Source organism: Scyliorhinus torazame, chromosome 29 (genome assembly GCF_047496885.1).
Source record: "Scyliorhinus torazame isolate Kashiwa2021f chromosome 29, sScyTor2.1, whole genome shotgun sequence".
Taxonomy (NCBI): domain Eukaryota; kingdom Metazoa; phylum Chordata; class Chondrichthyes; order Carcharhiniformes; family Scyliorhinidae; genus Scyliorhinus; species Scyliorhinus torazame.
The window spans coordinates 34851159-34868156 of NC_092735.1; the positions used below are offsets into that span (position 1 = coordinate 34851159).

The window sequence follows — 16998 nt, forward strand, 5'->3', positions numbered from 1 at the left end:
TGCAGAAGGAGGCCATTCGGCCCATCGGGTTTGCACCAACCCACTTAAGCCCTCACTTCCACCCTATCCCCATAACCCAATAACCCCTCCTAACCTTTTTTGGTCATGAAGGGCAATTTAGTGTGGCCAATCCACCTAACCTGCACGTCTCTGGACTGTGGGAGAAAACCGGAGCACCCGGAGGAAACCCACGCACACACGGGGAGAACGTGCAGACTCCGCACAGACAGTGACCCAGCGGGGAATCGAACCTGGGACCTTGGCGCTGTGAAGCCACAGTGCTATCCACTTGTGCTACCGTGCTACCCACGAATGGGGAATGGGGATGGGAGACATTAGCCAATAATATCCGTGAGAATCGGATAGAGCGCAGAAGACTGGGATGGGGACAGATTGGAGGGGTCGGGTCTGTTCTTGGAGAGAAGGCTGAGAGGTGATTTGGTAGATCATGAGGGGGCTGGATAAGAGAAGACAGGGGAGAAACTGATTCCGCTGGTAAAAGGATGGCGAACGAGAGGGGCACAGATTTAAAGCGATTTGCAAAGGAAGCTAATGTGGTGTGAGAGAACGTTTTCGCACAGCGGGTGGTGTGGGTCTGGAATGCGTGTCTCTGCCCGTGTCTGCGTGGGTTTCCTCCGGGGGCTCCGGTTTCCTCCCACAAGTCCCGAAAGACGTGCTGTTAGGTGAATTGGACATTCTGAATTCTCCCTCCGTGCACCCGAACAGGTGCCGGAGTGTGGCGACTCCGGGATTTTCACAGTAACTTCATTGCAGTGTTAATGTAAGCCGACTTATGACACTAATAAAGATTATTATTATGCGCTGCTTGGAAGTGCAGGAGAAGCCGCTTCAACCCAGGGCATTGGATGAGTATTTGAACAGAAACAAAGTGCAAGGGTTTGGGGGGGAAAATACAGGGGATTGCACTAAGTCACAATGCTGTGTTTGGGGAGCTGGTGCAGACACGCTGGGCCGAATGGCCTCCTTCTGTGCTGTTAACAATTCTGTGGCAAGCCATTCAGGCACCAGTGAAGCAGGGATTCATTTGCACATTTGCAACTCCCTCTGAGCTGCCTGTGACTGTGAGAGCTTGCTGCTGTCACCTCCTCCAACTGGACCCTCTCCCTCCTCCTGTGACTGTGGCCTCTGCTGGGAGAGGTAGCCCCCTCGGAGAGGGAGGGGTGGGTGAGGAAGTGATGGGGAGGGGAGGACAAAGCAGAGAGCCGGTCGCTACTGTGTGCCTTTGGAAATGAGGCTGCCAGGCTGCAGATCTGTGCCGGGATCTCGGCTTCCTCTGTGTGTGTGAGTGTGGGGGGGAAGAAACACAACTTCATTAGAAAAAGAAGGCACAAACAGCTGGGGGACTTTAACACACGCTTCAGGCTTCAGAGGAACGTTGTGGAGGCGCTGGGAAAATAAAAAAAGGTAATCATTAAAAAATCTATATATTTGGTTACTTTTTTTGCTCAATATTGACATTGAAATTGCATGGAAATAATATCAATAAATTATTATTTTATATTTTGCCCCTGTCGAAAGGAAAATGGGAGTTTCCCACCTGCCTGGTGTTAAAGATCGTGGAGAACCCTGTTTAAAATTAAACCTGCGCGTGTTTTGGGGGAGGGGGGAGAGAAGATTTTTGTGAAGGCTCACGCAGTGGAATAGCAGGATGCGCAGCAGCCCCCCTCCCCTTCCTCCACCCCCAGCCTCGGGTCAGAGATTGGCTGGTGTTGGAGGGCGAGAAGCGGTGGGGGGGGGAAGTTTGGTTTTAATGTAATTTTTTAAAACGCCTTGTCTGAGTGTTAGAGGGTGCAGGGAGGGAAGGGCTTGTTTTTCTCCAGTGCTGTTGTTGCTGCGGCTGTCAGAATAGCTCCCATGTGTGAAGGAAGTGCTCCGGTGCACAGCTTTAGTTTGCCAACAAATTAGACGTTTTTAAAAAAACTAATCGGGCGGCATTTGAGCAGCCCCCCCAGAGCAGAGGTTCAAATAACCCAGAAATAGCACATTGTGGGAGAAGCCAGTGCGTTGAGGAGCCAATCTCTCACCTTTAGTGATTCAGGGAACAATTTATTCCCTTAATCCAGTGTCTGAATTGACTTGCATTTCTATAGCACCGCCCACAATCTCAGGATGCCCCAAAGCACTTCAAAATCCACTCAGTAGGAATCTGGCTAGGAATCCGGCAGTGAGGAACTCGCCTCCTGACCCCCCACAAAACCAGTCCATCTACAAGGCACAAGTCAGGAGTGTGATGGAATACTCTCCACTTGCCTGGGTGAGTGCAGCTCCAACAACACTCAAGAAGCTCAACACCATCCAGGACAAAGCATCCCGCTTGATTGGCGCCCCATCTACCAACATTCACTCCCTCCACCACCGACGAACAGTGTCAGCCGTGTGTACCGTCTACCAGATGCACTGCAGTGACTCGCCAAGGTTCCTGAGACAGTACCTTCCAAACCCACGGCCTCTACCACCTAGAAGGACAAGAGCAGCAGATACCTGGGAACCCCACCATCTGGAGGTTCCCCTCCAAGTCACTCACCACCCTGACTTGGAAATATATCGGCCGTTCCTTCACTGTCGCTGGGGCAAAATCCTGGAACTCCCTCCCTAACAGCACAGTGGGTGTACCTACAGCACATGGACTGCAGCTCACCACCACCTTCTCGAAGGCATTTAGGGATGGGCCATTAATGCTGGCCTCGCCAGCGACGCGCACAACCCATGAATTAATTTTTTAAGGTACTTTTGCGGTGTAGCCACCTTTAAGAAACACACAGCAAGATCCCACAAACAGCAACTTTACACCCACCCGAGAGGACAGGCGCGGCCTCGTTTTAGTGTCTCTACAGGAACCTTCAGCAGAGGAGCGCTTAGGTTGCGCTGCTCAAGTGGGACCTGAACCCCAGGACATTCTGGCTGACAGTAATGATAGTAGAGCCACAGCTGACCCCTTAAATTAACCGTTGACGGTCGGAGGATTTAGCCGCAGCAGCCCAAATGGTCTTTTAGTGTTGACAATGAAATCCCGGCACGGGATCGAAGAATCCCACCCCTTATGCTTGTTCCACCTAACCCCTCAGTTTACAACTTGCGCCAATTAGCTTGGCACCTGTTGAGCTCGGAAAGAGATTGTGCATCGAGGACGAGATCAAAAGGCAGATCCTCAATTACCTGAGTCATGGATGAAGTGGCAGAGGGTAAATAAAATTAGAGAGTTAAATCAGTGGCTCAATGGTTGGTGTTGGAGAAGTGGGTTCTGGTTTCTGGGCCACAGGCTCCAATACTGGGGAAAGTGGGGGCGGTGCCAGACACCTGACCCATACCAGCCCCAGTGTTCTTGCGAGCTGCTTAACTAGGGAAGTAGAGAGGGTTTTAAATTAAATATAGAGGGAAAGAGATCACATTTGGGAAGACGCAGCAAAATCAACGAGCAGAGACAAGGAAAGAGAGAAAAGTATTAATCTGCAAAATGATAAACAGACTGTGACAGGAAGGGACAGAGATTCTGTTCAAATCTCAGAGCAGATCAGAAGATAAGGGCACAGTTTACAACGATAACAAAAGGACAGAACTAAAGGCTCTGTATCCGAATCCACGTAACATTCGAAACAAAAATGATGAATTGATCGTGCAAAAGAAAAGTACGACCTGTTAGCTGTCACGGAGACCTGGCTGCAGCATGATATCGATATGAGTGTGAACATTGGAGAGTTTGTGACATTTAGGGACGGCAAGAAGCCGGGACAAGGTGGTGGGGCGGTACTGTTAATTAGTGATAGTATTAGCGACAGAGCGGAATGGCCGAAAATCAGGAAACCAAGATGTAGATGTGGTTTGGGTAGAGACGAGAAATGATGAAGGCAAAAACTGAGAGTCTTGTGCACCCCCTAACAGTAACCACATGGTTGCAGTGCAGCAACTCACCAAGGCTTTTGGGACAGCACCGTCCAAACCCACGACCTCTACCATCTAGAAGGACAAGGGCTGCAGATACAGGGGGAACGCCAGCACCTGGAAGTTACACTTGAAGCCACACACCATCCTGACTTGGAACTGTATCGCTGTTCCTTCACTGTCGCTGGGTCAAAATGTTTCAACTCCCTCCCTGACAGCGCTGTGGGTGTACCTACTGCATGCACTGCAGCGATTCAGGAAGGCAGGTGATCACCACCCACTCAGAAAAATTCAAAGTAATCACACATGGTTTTTTGAAAGGGTAAATCATGTCTAACCAATTTATTGGAGTTCTCTGAAGAGGTAACATGGGCTGCGGATGAAGGAGGACCGGTGGATGTACTGTCCTTAGAATTCCAGAAGGTATTTTTTTTTTAGAAATTTAGGGTACCCAATTAATTATTTCCAATTAAGGGGGCAGTTTAGCGCGGCCAATCCACCTACCCTGCACATCTTTGGGTTGTGGGGGTGAAACCCACGCAAACACGGGGAGAATGTGCAAACTCCACACGGACAGTGACCCAGAGCCGGGATCGAACCTGGGACCTCGGCGCCGTGAGGCAGCAATGCTAACCACTGCGCCACCGTGCTGCCCTCGTCCAGAAGACGGTAGCACGGTAGCATTGTGGATAGCACAATTGCTTAACAGCTCCAGGGTCCCAGGTTCGATTCCGGCTTGGGTCACTGTCTGTGCGGAGTCTGCACATCCTCCCCGTGTGTGCGCGGGTTTCCTCCGGGTGCTCCGGTTTCCTCCCACAGTCCAAAGATGTGCAGGTTAGGTGGATTGGCCATGATAAATTGCCCTTAGTGTCCAAAATTGCCCTTAGTGTTGGGTGGGGTTACTGGGTTATGGGGATAGGGTGGAGGTGTTGACCTTGGGTAGAGTGCTCTTTACAAGAGCCGGTGCAGACTCGATGGGCCGAATGGCCTCCTTCCGCACTGTAAATTCTATTAAAGCTATGAGAAGGTATTTGCTATGGTACCATGTCAAAGGTTATTGCGGGAAATAAAAACTCGTGGTGTAGGGGGTAACATTGGCATGGGTAGAAGATTGGCTGGCTAACAGGAAACAGAGAGTAGGCATAAATGGGTCATATTCTGGTTGGCAGGATGTAACGAGTGTCGCTAAATTTGCTGATGACACGTAGATAGGTAGGAAAGTAAGTTGTGAAGAAGTCATAAAGCGGTATGGGTGGGTTAAGTGAGTGGGAAAAAGCTCAGGCATGTGGAGTATAATGTGAGAAAACGTGAACTTGTCCATTTTGGTAGGAAGAATAAAGAAGAATCATACTATCTAAATGGAGAGAGATTGCAGAGCTCTGAGATGCAGAGGGATCTGGCCATCCCAGTGCATGAATGACAAAAGGTTAGTATGGAGGTGCAGCGGGTAATTAAGAAAGCTAATAGAATGCTATTGTTTATTGTGAGGGGGAATTTAATACAAAGGAGGGCAGGTTATGCTTCAGTTGCACAGGGCATTGGTGAGACCACATCTGGGGAATTGTGAACAGTTTTGGTCTCCTTATTTAAGGAAGAATGTAAATGTGTTGGGAGCAGTTCAGAGAAGGTTTACCGGACTAATACCAGGAATGGGCGGGTTGTCTTATGGGGAAAGGTTGGAGAGGGTGGGCTTGTATCCACTGGAGTTTAGCAGAATGAGGGGGTGACTTGATTGAAACATAGACCCTGAGGGATGTTGACAGGGTGGATGTGGAGAGGAGTTTCCTCTTGTGGGAGAAATCCAGAACGAGAGTGACACTGTCCAAAAACAAGCGGTTCCCCCATTTAATTCGGGGATGAGGAGAATTATTTCCTCTCAGGATAATGAGTCTCTGGAACCTTCTTCCTCAAGAGTGCTGGAAGCAAACAGCGGGTTCTTCCATAACCTCCGCGCCCTGATCCTTGATTAACAGGGCGGGGGGGCGGGGGGTGAAAGGTTATCAGGGGTCGACAGTAATAAAAGAACAAAGAACAAAGAAATGTACAGCACAGGAACAGGCCCTTCGGCCCTCCAAGCCCGTGCCGACCATGCTGCCCGTCTAAACTACAATCTCCTGCACTTCCTGGGTCCGTTTCCCTCTATTCCCATCCTATTCATGTATTTGTCAAGATGCCCCTTAAACGTCACTATCGTCGCTGCTTCCGCCACCTCCTCCGGCAGCGAGTTCCAGGCACCCACTACCCTCTGTGTAAAAAACTTGCCTTGTCCATCTCCTCTAAACCTTGCCCCTCGCACCTTAAACCTATGCCCCCTAGTAATTGACCCCTCTACCCTGGGAAAAAGCCTCTGACTATCCACTCTGTCTATGCCCCTCATAATTTTGTAGACCTCTATCAGGTCGCCCCTCAACCTCCTTCATTCCAGTGAGAAAAATCAAGTTTATTCAACATCTCCTCTTGGTTAATGCCCTCCATACCAGGCAACATCCTGGTAAATCTCTTCTGCACCCTCTCTAAAGCCTCCACATCCTTCTGGTAGTGCGGCGACCAGAATTGAACACTATAACGTGCGGTCGAGTTTACAATCAGATTGGCCCTGACCTTATTGAATGGTGGAGGAGGCTCGAGGGGCCGAATGGCCTCCTCCTGCTCGTAACTTGTATGTTCATATTTTCAGATGTCAATCAAGGAGGGATTCTGAAAAGACACACACACAATCACACACAAACACCCTCCAAAAAATGAACAATATTCGAATTCCATACATTGCTAAGGTCAAAAGTGCGTGTTAAATCTCCTGTGAAGACTTCCTGTGATGAATTGCTGGATATCCGCACATTGACAGAACGTGTAGACAATGTTAATGGAAAATCAAGGCTCCTGAGCTGAAAAAATTCACATGGCTGTCAAGGCGGAGCCTGCCGGTCAGGCCTGAGTGTGTCATTCATGGCGGGAGAATTACTCCCTATTTCCTGCTTTTGCACCCTTAATCTGGTTTCTTCCATTGCCTACCAGATGGAGGTGGATGGGGCAGTTGCGCCTCCATGTGGGCACTGTTGGCACTGTCCCTTGGGCTTGGAAAGCCTCTCACTCCCTCTGTCTGTGTTCTCTATTATCCCCGTGAGTTTCGGATGCTGTTTGGAATATATCTGGATGTAATAACAATCTTTATTAGTGTCACAAGTGGGCTTACATTAACACTGCAATGAAGTCACTGTGAAAATCCCCTCGTTGCCACATTCCGGCGCCTGTTTGGGTACACGGAGGGAGAATTCAGAATGTCCAATTCACCTAACAAGCACGTCTTTCGGGACTTGTGGGAGGAAACCGGAGCGCCCGGAGGAAACCCACGCAGACACGGGAGAACGTGTTGACTCCGCACAGACAGGGACCCAAGCCGGAAATCAAACCCAGGATCCTGGAGCTGTGAAGCAACAGTGCTAACCACAGTGCTACCGTGCTGATGTAGTTTTGTGCAACAGTGTTGTGGCCACTCTTCGTGCCGTTGCTGCTAAAAGCAGGATGCAGACGTGAGAGATTGTGGCCTGTCACATGCATCATTGTCAGTGGTTTAGATGTTAATTCATTGTGGCCAGGGTGGCTATATTGCTTGACAGAGAGCACGAACAAATTGCTTCAATTGATTTATTTGTGGATGGGAAAATCGCTAAATTAAATCTAAACATTCTCTATAGAGCAGAATGAGGACAGAGAGCTCTGACTGGATGACATTGGTTACATACAGTGTGACAACCAGGTGACTAGAGCTTCCGCTCAAGTGAATCTAGAGTCCCAATGGATAAAAGAACTCATTGTATTTTTAACTGGCTCATCAAGGTGAAAGATGCTATTTCCAGAAAATAGAACATCATTAATGTTTGCGTCATTGTCAGTACAGAGTAAAGCTCCCTCTACACTTGGTTCTGGACACACCCACCATCGGGAACACTTTCCCTGCATCTACCCTGTCCAGTCCTGTTGGAATTTTATAAGTCTCTATGAAATTCCCCCCTCATTCTTCTGAACTCCAGCAAGAACAATCCCAACCTAGTCAATCTCTCCTCATGTGACATTCCCGCCATCCCTGGAATCAGTCTGGTAAACCTTCGCTGCACTCCCTCGAGAGCAAGAACATCCTTCCTCAGAGAAGGAGACCAGAACTGCACACAATACTCCAAGTGTGGCCTCACCAAGGCCCTGTACAATTGCAGCAACACATCCCTGCTCCTGTACTCGAAACCTCTTGCAATGAAGACCAACATACCATTAGCCTTCTTTACCGCCTGCTGCACCTGCATGCTTACCTTCAGCGACTGGTGTATGAGGACACCCAGGTCCCGCTGCACACTCCCCTCTCCCAATTTACAAACATTCAGGTAGTAATCTGCCTTCCTGTTTTTGCTTCCGAAATGAATAACCTCACACTTATCCAAATTCATTTTTTGTTTTGTTAAAATTTAGAGTACCCAATTTATTTTTTCCAATTAAGGGGCAATTTAGCGCGGCCAATCCACCTCCCCTGCACATCTTTTGGGTTGTGGGGGCGAGATCCACGCAGTCACAGGGAGAATGTGCAAACTCCACACGGACAGTGACCCAGAGCTGGGATCGAACCTGGGACCTCGGCGCCGTGATGCAGCAGTGCTAACCACTGCGCCACTGTGCTGCCCTCATTATTACAAATTCAACACCATCCCGTGTCCCAGTTAAATCATAGGACCTGGTTTGAAGTCGAAACTGCTTGCACCCTCTTCAAATGTGTTGCATTCCCCTGCGCTGAAATCTCACATTTCAATCAATATCCCAGTTCTCCCTGAAAAAGAGCGAGAAGTTACAAAGTGGGGCCTTGCCTGGTGTTTGATATGTTTGTGAAATATGGGTCTTCCTGAGGCTCGTTTGTGTGAGGAAGCCTCCATTTATTGTTCTTGGAACACAAGTTGAGGTCTGGTTTGAGAATTACCGAAGCCATCGAATTGTGGCGCGCTTGGAACAGGATCAAAATACAGAGAGCTTCCTTTGTCTGGGAGCATGCTAATGGGCGGGCAGCTCGGAGGCCTTCGCTGATCGAGGATGTGAGCGGAAATCCAAAATATCCCATTAAATAGAGTCAAAGCTTTGGATCAACATCGCCTGTGCCAACAAGCGAAAAACAAAACCCAGTGGCTGTTCCCTTGCAATTCATCTACTTTACAAACCAGTTATATAAATAGTTAATTCATTCTTTTCTCCTCTTGGCTCCAGTGAGTCTGGCTTTGCCAACGTGTTTGAGAAGAGGGAGAAAGGAATCATCCCCCGGAATCGATCCCCAATCAGCAGATCATAGATCATGGAATTTACAGGGCAGGAGGAGGCCATTCGGCCCATCGAGTCTGCACCAGCCCTTGGAAAGAGCACCCTGCTTAACCCCACACTTCCACTCTATCCCTGTAACCCCACCTAACCTTTTTTGGACACTAAGGGGCAATGTAGCATGGCCATTCCACCGAACCTGCACATCTTTGGACTGTGGGAGGAAACCGGAGCACCCGGAGGAAACCCACGCAGACACAAGGAGAACGTGCAGACTCCGCACAGACAGTGACCCGGCCGGGAATCGAACCTGGGACCCTGGAGCTGGGAAGCAACTGTACTAACTGTGCCACCGTGCTGCCCACAGACTGTAGGGCTGAGATGTGTGTGCATGTTTCTACAAGGAGGTGTGCGCTCATGGTCAAGGTGAGGTTTTGGCCACTCATCCGGAGGTTAGATATCAAGTAGACCAAATCCGGAATCCCATCACCGCACCCTCCCTCCCTCAGACCTGCTACAGTATGTGTTAGACACAACAACAATTTGTATTTTTCCCCAAGATGCTCCACGGGGGGTGTAAATGAGGCACAGCTTGACACCGGATAACACAAGGGGACACAGGCAATGCAAAACTTGATTGAAGAGGCTGGTTTTAAGGGGTATCTTGAAAGAGGAGAGCGGTGGAGAGGTTTAGGGAGGGAATTCCAGGACTTTGGGCCTGGGCAGCTGAAGACACAGACACCAATGGTGAAGCAACCAAGGTCAGGGATGATCAAGGGTCCAGACATGGACTTGTCGGGTTGTGGGGCTGGAGGAGGTAACGAGGGGTGAGACCATGGAGGGATTTGAATACTTTAAAAAAACATTTTGTGTACCCAAATATTTGTTTTCCAATTAAGGGGCAATTTAGCGTGGCCAATCCACCTACCCTGCACATCTTTGGGTTGTGGGGGTGAAACCCATGCAGACAGGGGGAGAATGTGCAAACTCCACACGGACAGTGACCCAGGGCCGGGATTCGAACCCCGGTCCTCAGCGCCATAGGCAGCTTGCACATTCTCCCCCTGTCTGCCTGGGTCGCACCCCCACAACCCAAAGATGTGCAGGTTAGGTGGATTGGCCACGCTAAATTGCCCCTTAATTGGGAAAAAAATAATTGGGGTACACTAAATTTATTTTTTTAAAAGCCATTTGATGAAATCTCTGGCAATAGTCAGAGTTGGCGACCCTCGAGGTTACATATCAGCCCTGATCTCAATGAATGGGTGGAACAGGTTTGAGGGGCCGAATGGCCTACTCCTGTTCCTTTATTCCTATAATCATCCCCCCCTGTGCCACTGCCCTTTGCAAAAGCCTGGTAACGTCTAATCTCTGGGGTTTATTTTCGATCTCCGACTGTGAAAGTGTTAACGTTGATGATGGTGATGTTGTAATCTCCCAAATTAGTTTTTGTTTTCAAAGTGCTTGACGTGTGACTGCTTTAAAAAAAAAACAGGAAGAGGTGACACCAATCTCAGAAATTATTAAATAAGTTTCCTTGCAGGAATATTGGCCTCGGGAGATGCCACTGAACTGTGTATCTTACTCCAGCCCATAGACTTCTGTGTACATTCCTGCGATGTGCGTCACTATCTTCCCCTCTGGGATTGTACATTCGGGTGATATAGGCACACAATCGCTTAAAGTGTGTTGAACAGCAGTGAGTGTGATTAATATCTGTGGCAATGGACCAGGAATGCGGGAGTAACAAAATGATATTTGACAAACACTCAAGAATCATTTACTTAATTCGAGGAGCGCAACCTGAACACTTTCCCGTTGTCCATGCAAGGTCAGAGTGTCCCAAGGTAGACCAATGGTAGGAGGAGAGGCAGGGTAGTGGGAGGTGATGCGTAGAGACTGCCGGGAGCTCGCCAGTGATGGCTCGAGGCAATAAAGTGGAGGTTTCCAGTACAGCGGAACAAGGGCTTGTTATCAAGTGAAGATAAACCATACACAGGTGCAAGGTCACTAAACAGGTCTTCACTCTCTGGCTCCCAGGGTCCCGTGCTTTTTCCCCATTGGTCCGTGTTTGCGAGCTCCCGCGGGTTAGGCCCCGGCGGTCACGTGGACCGCCAAGGCTCGTCCCTTACAGGGGCCGCGCTACCACATCGTCCAAAAAGAATTGGCAACCCCAAGGGACATTGCAAACAACTCGGTGTTCGCACCAGTGAGTAATTATAGCGAGGAGGCTGAAGAGATTCTGGGATCCAAATCGACTGAGGCCACCCCACTTTTACAAACAATTCAACTGTGGCGGTAAATGAAAACTCATGGATGGGTGAGTTTTGCCCAATGCTAAATCCCGCTCGCCCCCAGGAAAATCCTCCGGAAGCCTCCTGCCTCCCCATATCCCGGACAACCTACCCTGTCACAGACTCGAGCAAATTTAATGTCCCGTGCCCTGTATTCAGTTCCGTACACAGAAACAATGTGTGGCCCTTGGGTTGAGGACGGGGGGGGGAGGGGTGTTCGAGAAGGTGGGGGGTCGAGTGCACATTCACCAGAATTATACTAGAGCTGAGAGGGTTACATTGTGAGAGTAGGTCACATAGTTGGATTTCCCTTGAGTGACAGTGATCTGGTTGGAATATTAGAGGACTTCAGCTTGGATGACAGATGAGGGAAGAGAGGAATAGACGGATCTATTGATGCGATTGGGTTTAGAAGGGTGGGAGGAGGCGCCTGTGCTGCACAAACGCTAGCATGGGCCAGCAGCCGGGCTGAATGGCCTGTTTCTGTGCTGTACTTTGTTAATTAATAGAGGTTATCAGAGGGGAGGGGGGCTTTGGGAGTGGCTGGGTTAACGAGAAGGAATACTCAAGGAATGAAGAGCCTCTTTCACACACCTCTGAAGAGACGTCAAAATCACAAGCTCAGCAAATTATAGTTCTAATATATTTTTCGATCTTATTTACAGACATACAGATAAAGATGGCAGCTGATTTCCACACTGCTCACATCACTTTCTTCAACAATATCGATCTCTCCTTATAATGAAGCTCCAAGCCTTGCCTTGTTGACAATCCCAGCCTCTGTTGGCCTAGAATCTCGTTACAATGTGGAGCTGCATTCAAGGGAACTTTGGACCCAACAGTACGTTCTGTGGAGATGACCTTTGCCATAACGTTGGCCTGATCCTATCTATTGCTTCGACGGCCTACCTCATTGTTTGCTTCCCTCTCGGCCTTATCTTCAACGTGTTGGTTCTTGTTGTCAACCTTCGTCACAAGCTGTCCATCAACATGTCCGACGTCTACTTCACCAATATGGCGTTGGCTGGCTTGATCCTCAACCTGGTCGCTTTCCTGCAGCTTCTGGGCCCCGACCACCTCCTTTGGCCAGTCTGGACGTTTGGCCGGGAGCTCTGCATGGTTTCATTCATCCTGTTCAACATGGCGGCCTTGGTGAGCATCTACTCCGCCACGCTGCTCAGCCTGGACTGCTTCATCGAGCAAGCTTTGCCGCACACCTACATGTCCAGCGTTTACAACACGAAGCACGTGTGCAGTTTTGTCTGGGGTGGCGCCGCCCTGGCCAGCTTCTCCTCCCTGCTCTTCTACGTCTGCAGCAAGATTTCTGAAGAAGTCAACGACTGCTCGAAGCTCCAGACCAAGGAGCTGGGCGACGCCATCATGTTCTTCACTGGCCTGGTGGTCCCCACCGCCGGGGTGGGCTATGCCTTCCGGCTAATTCTCTGCCCCCGGAAGAGCCACCTGTTCCAGTTGGCAGAATCCTCGAGGCTTGACCCTTCCATCCAGAGGCTGCTCCTGCCCACGGTCCTGGCACAGTTTGCCCTGTGGTTGCCGTACTACTTGACCCTTTTGGTGAGCACTGCCCATTTTGTCACGCGAGCCCGGGACGACATGCGGTTCGCCAACCTGCTCCACTTCCTGCGAGGAGGCTGCGAGCTGCTCGCCTACGTGAGCACCTGTGCAGTGCCGATGATCTACAAATGCCTTCAGAAAACCTTCGACAGCCGGCTTAGACTGGTCATTCAGGACATGCAATGCGGACTAAAGCGGGGTCTGTGCAACCAACGTGGGCTACGGCAGCAACACATTGCAACAGTGTCACAGGCAGAACTGCCCGTGGAATGAAAGCTCCAGCCTAGCTGTGGACAGTATCAGTGCTTCTGCCCAATAACTTACATTGAAATCCCCACTCCGATTCAACTGTAAGACAAACTGGAATGCCACTGAATCGAACTCTCCAGAATCACTGCACTCCACACTCTCCACAATTTAACCCTAATGGCCCCTCAACAGCAGGAAGAACCTGCCTTTAAATAGCACCTCTAATGAGCTCAGATGCCCTATTGTGCTTCACAGTAAATTAGGTGTATGGTCACTGTTGTTTCTGTAGGAAGCCATGGCGATTAATGTGCACACCAGCGGCAGCTTTAAGGTAGCTGACCAGTTAGATGATATTTGGGTTGCGGGGGTGAGACCCACGCAGACACGGCGAGAATGTGCAAACTCCACCTGGACAGTGACCCAGGGCCGGGATTCGAACCCGGGTCTTTAGCACAGTAGTTAGCACTGTTGCTTCACAGCGCCAGGGTCCCGGGTTCGATCCCCGGCTTGGGTCACTGTCTGTGCGGAGTCTGCACGTTCTCCCCGGGTCTGCGTGGGTTTCCTCCGGGCGCTCCGGTTTCCTCCCACAAGTCCCGAAAGTTGTGCTCGTTAGGTACTTTGGACATTCTGAATTCTCCCTCCGTGCACCCGAATAGACGTTGGAATGTGGAGACTGGGGGATTTTCACAGTAACTTCATTGCAGTGTTAGTGTGAGCCTACTTGTGACAATAAAAAGATTGCTATTATTATCGTTACATAGGAACAGGAGGAGGCCATTTCACCCCTTGAGCTGGTTCTGTCAGTCAATGTGATCACAGTTGACCTGCCTCCTACTCGGGCCATTCGCTGCGGTTCCATTCCCCTCAATACTTACAAAACCTATCCAGCTGAGTTGTAAAATTTCCAGTTTGACGCCCAGCCTTACTGGGTGACAGGATTCCGCTCTTCTTTGTGAAGAAGTGCTTCCCAACATCACCCCTGAATAGCCCTCGTTTTAACATCCTGCCTCCTTGCTCCACGTCAAAGGAAATAATTCATAGATCATAGAATTTACAGTGCAGGAGGAGGTCAATCACCCCATTGTGTCTGCACTGGCCCTTGGAAAGAGCACCCTACTTAAGCCCACGCCGCCACCCTATCCCCATAACCCAGTAACCCCACCTAGCCTTTTTGGACACTAAGGGCAATTTATCAAGGCCAATCCACCTAACCTGCACATCTTTGGACTGTGGGAGGAAACCGGAGCACCCGGAGGAAACCCACGCAGACACGGGGAGAACGTGCAGACTCTGCACAGACAGTGACCCAGCCGGGAATCGAACCTGGGACCCTGGAGCTGCGAAGCAACTGTGCTAGCCACTGCGCCGCCGTGCCGCCTTCTCTACCTGCTATTCTAATCATCTTAAACACTTTTTATTCTCAAGGAAATACAAGTCTCGCCGTGGGACCCGTCTTCATAATTATTTGATTTTAGCGTCTGAAAGACAACACTTCAGAAGAACGAGAAGTGACCCAAGATAAAATCGTTGGCAGGTTGAGGGTGTAATTACTGAGGGGCCTGTTCCCCCCCTGGTTGGGGAGGCCTCAATTCGACGATGGCCATTTGGATGACAGAATTGCATTTCTATAGCACCTTTCACAAAGTACTTTGCAGCCAATTAAGTACTTTTGAAGCGCACTCACTGTTGCGATGTAGGTCACACGGCAACAATCCGTGCAGAGGAAGATCCCATCAACAGCAGATAATCCCTTTTAGTGACGCTGGTTGAGGGTCGCTGGATTGGACACCAGGGCATAACTCCACAGTCCTTCTTCAAAATAGTGCCATGAGATCTTTCGCAATACCCGAGGTGTCCTTGGCTTTAACGCCTTATCCAACAGACGATGGGACGGCGTGGCACTCCCTCTGTAGACACTGTTACATGAGACTCGAGGCAGTCACCCAAAAAATCAAAGAGGGTAAAGGGAGAATGACATCCGAATGAATAACTCTCAGAAACTGTGCTAATGAAACAACATTCCTGACCATTGTTTATACATGTAACAGATAACCATCAAAACTTTTTACAAACTGAGCACAATGGCTTTAAGAAAGTATAATCTATCATTCCTTTTCTATTAGTGCAGCTTCTTTGGATAACAATGGGCGATTTTCTCAAAAGGAAATGTATACTTTGATGTGCAGCATCAATAAATATCTATTTAGTGTTCACAGATGTGTCCGGCTGGCCAATGGTAGGTTCTCACTCAGTTGAAGTTTAAAAGTGTGCTGACTAGTTTGATTAATGTTCAGGAATACGATTCAGAGAGCTGCTCGAGTGTCTGCATATTTATAGACAATGTTCGGTAATCACTTCACAAACTCTGCCAGTATAGCAGACCCTTCGGCCCATTGCTCTGGTTGTTTGAAAGAGCTATCGCAATTAGTCCCGCTCCCCTCTCACTCTTTTTCCTTAACCCTGCAGATTTTCATAGAATTCCTGCAGTGCAGAATGAGGCCATTCAGCCCATCGAGTCTGCACCGACCCTCTGGCAGAGCCCTCCACCCGAGCGTACTTCCCCACCCTATCCCAATAAGCCCTTAACCTAATCTACACCTTCCTGGACACCAAGGAGCAATTTATCACAGCCAATCCACCTAACCTGCACATCTTTGGACTGTGGGAGGAAACCGGAGCACCCGGAGGAAACCCACGCAGACACGGGGAGAACGTGCAGACTCCGCACAGTCACCCGAGGTCGGAATCGAACCTGGACCCTGGAGCTGTGAGGCAGCAGTGCTAACCACTGTGCTACCGTACCATCCATCTTGTCAAGACCATTCAGGATGTCGTCGTATACTTCAAATCACCCCTCACTTTTTGAAATTCCCATGGAAACGAGACCAACCAGTCACAAGGCAAGAAGTATTCTGCTTCTTTTGCCAGCTACCTCAAATCTGCGTCCCCATTGGTTACTGACCCTCCTGCTGTTGGACACAGTTCTTCATCATTTACTCTTCTCAAAACCCTCCATCATTCTGAACACCTCCAGCAAATCTCCTCTTCACTCTGCCTGCTGTAACAATCCCAGCTTCTGCACGTAACTACCAGGAACCATTTGGAAAGAAAATCCAGCTGTTTGAATTTTTGGGGCAGGGTTTTTTTTTGGGAGGGGGGGGCGGGAGGAAAAGGAATCAGGTTAAATGACCATGTGGGTCCTCAGCCACGCCAGGCAATCCCTGGACTTCCCTACCCAGCGAAGCGGTTGAGGCTCCTTCATTAAATGTTTTCAAGTTAAAGATAGATAGTTTTTTGAAGAATAAAGGGATTAAGGCTTACGGTATTCGGATGGGAAAGTGGAGCTGAGTCCACAAAAGATCAGCCATGATCTCATTGAATAGCAGAGCAGGCCCGAAGGGCCAGATGGCCCACTCCTGCTCCTAGTTCTTATGTTCAAAGTGGCATCTTTGGGCGCAAGAACCTATTGCTCAGAACTGAAATCGCACGGGAGCTGGGCAGGGCTGGGAACTCACAGACTCCTCGCTTCCTGTGGTCCCGAGGTAATTGGAACTAATTGTTTGTTTCCAAATTTCACGACGGCCTTCCTCGCGAAATGTAAACCTTCCTCAAACGCAACCGCTTTGAAGTGCAAAGAGTGCAAAGTGGCTGATTCATCAGCTGTGGGAAAGACACCCAGACAGCGTGCAGGCCA

The 16998-nt window shown here is 49.5% G+C and overlaps 1 protein-coding gene across 1 annotated transcript; it reads left to right on the forward strand.

Annotated features, from left to right (window-relative positions):
* The first annotated feature begins 1070 nt into the window (after positions 1-1070).
* Positions 1071-15515, forward strand: LOC140404048 (probable G-protein coupled receptor 146). The gene is made up of 2 exons (XM_072492405.1): positions 1071-1425; positions 12149-15515. Exon 2 carries the CDS (start codon positions 12288-12290, stop codon positions 13326-13328), a length of 1041 nt encoding a protein of 346 aa, XP_072348506.1. The 5' UTR covers positions 1071-1425; positions 12149-12287; the 3' UTR covers positions 13329-15515.
* Positions 15516-16998: the final 1483 nt, after the last annotated feature.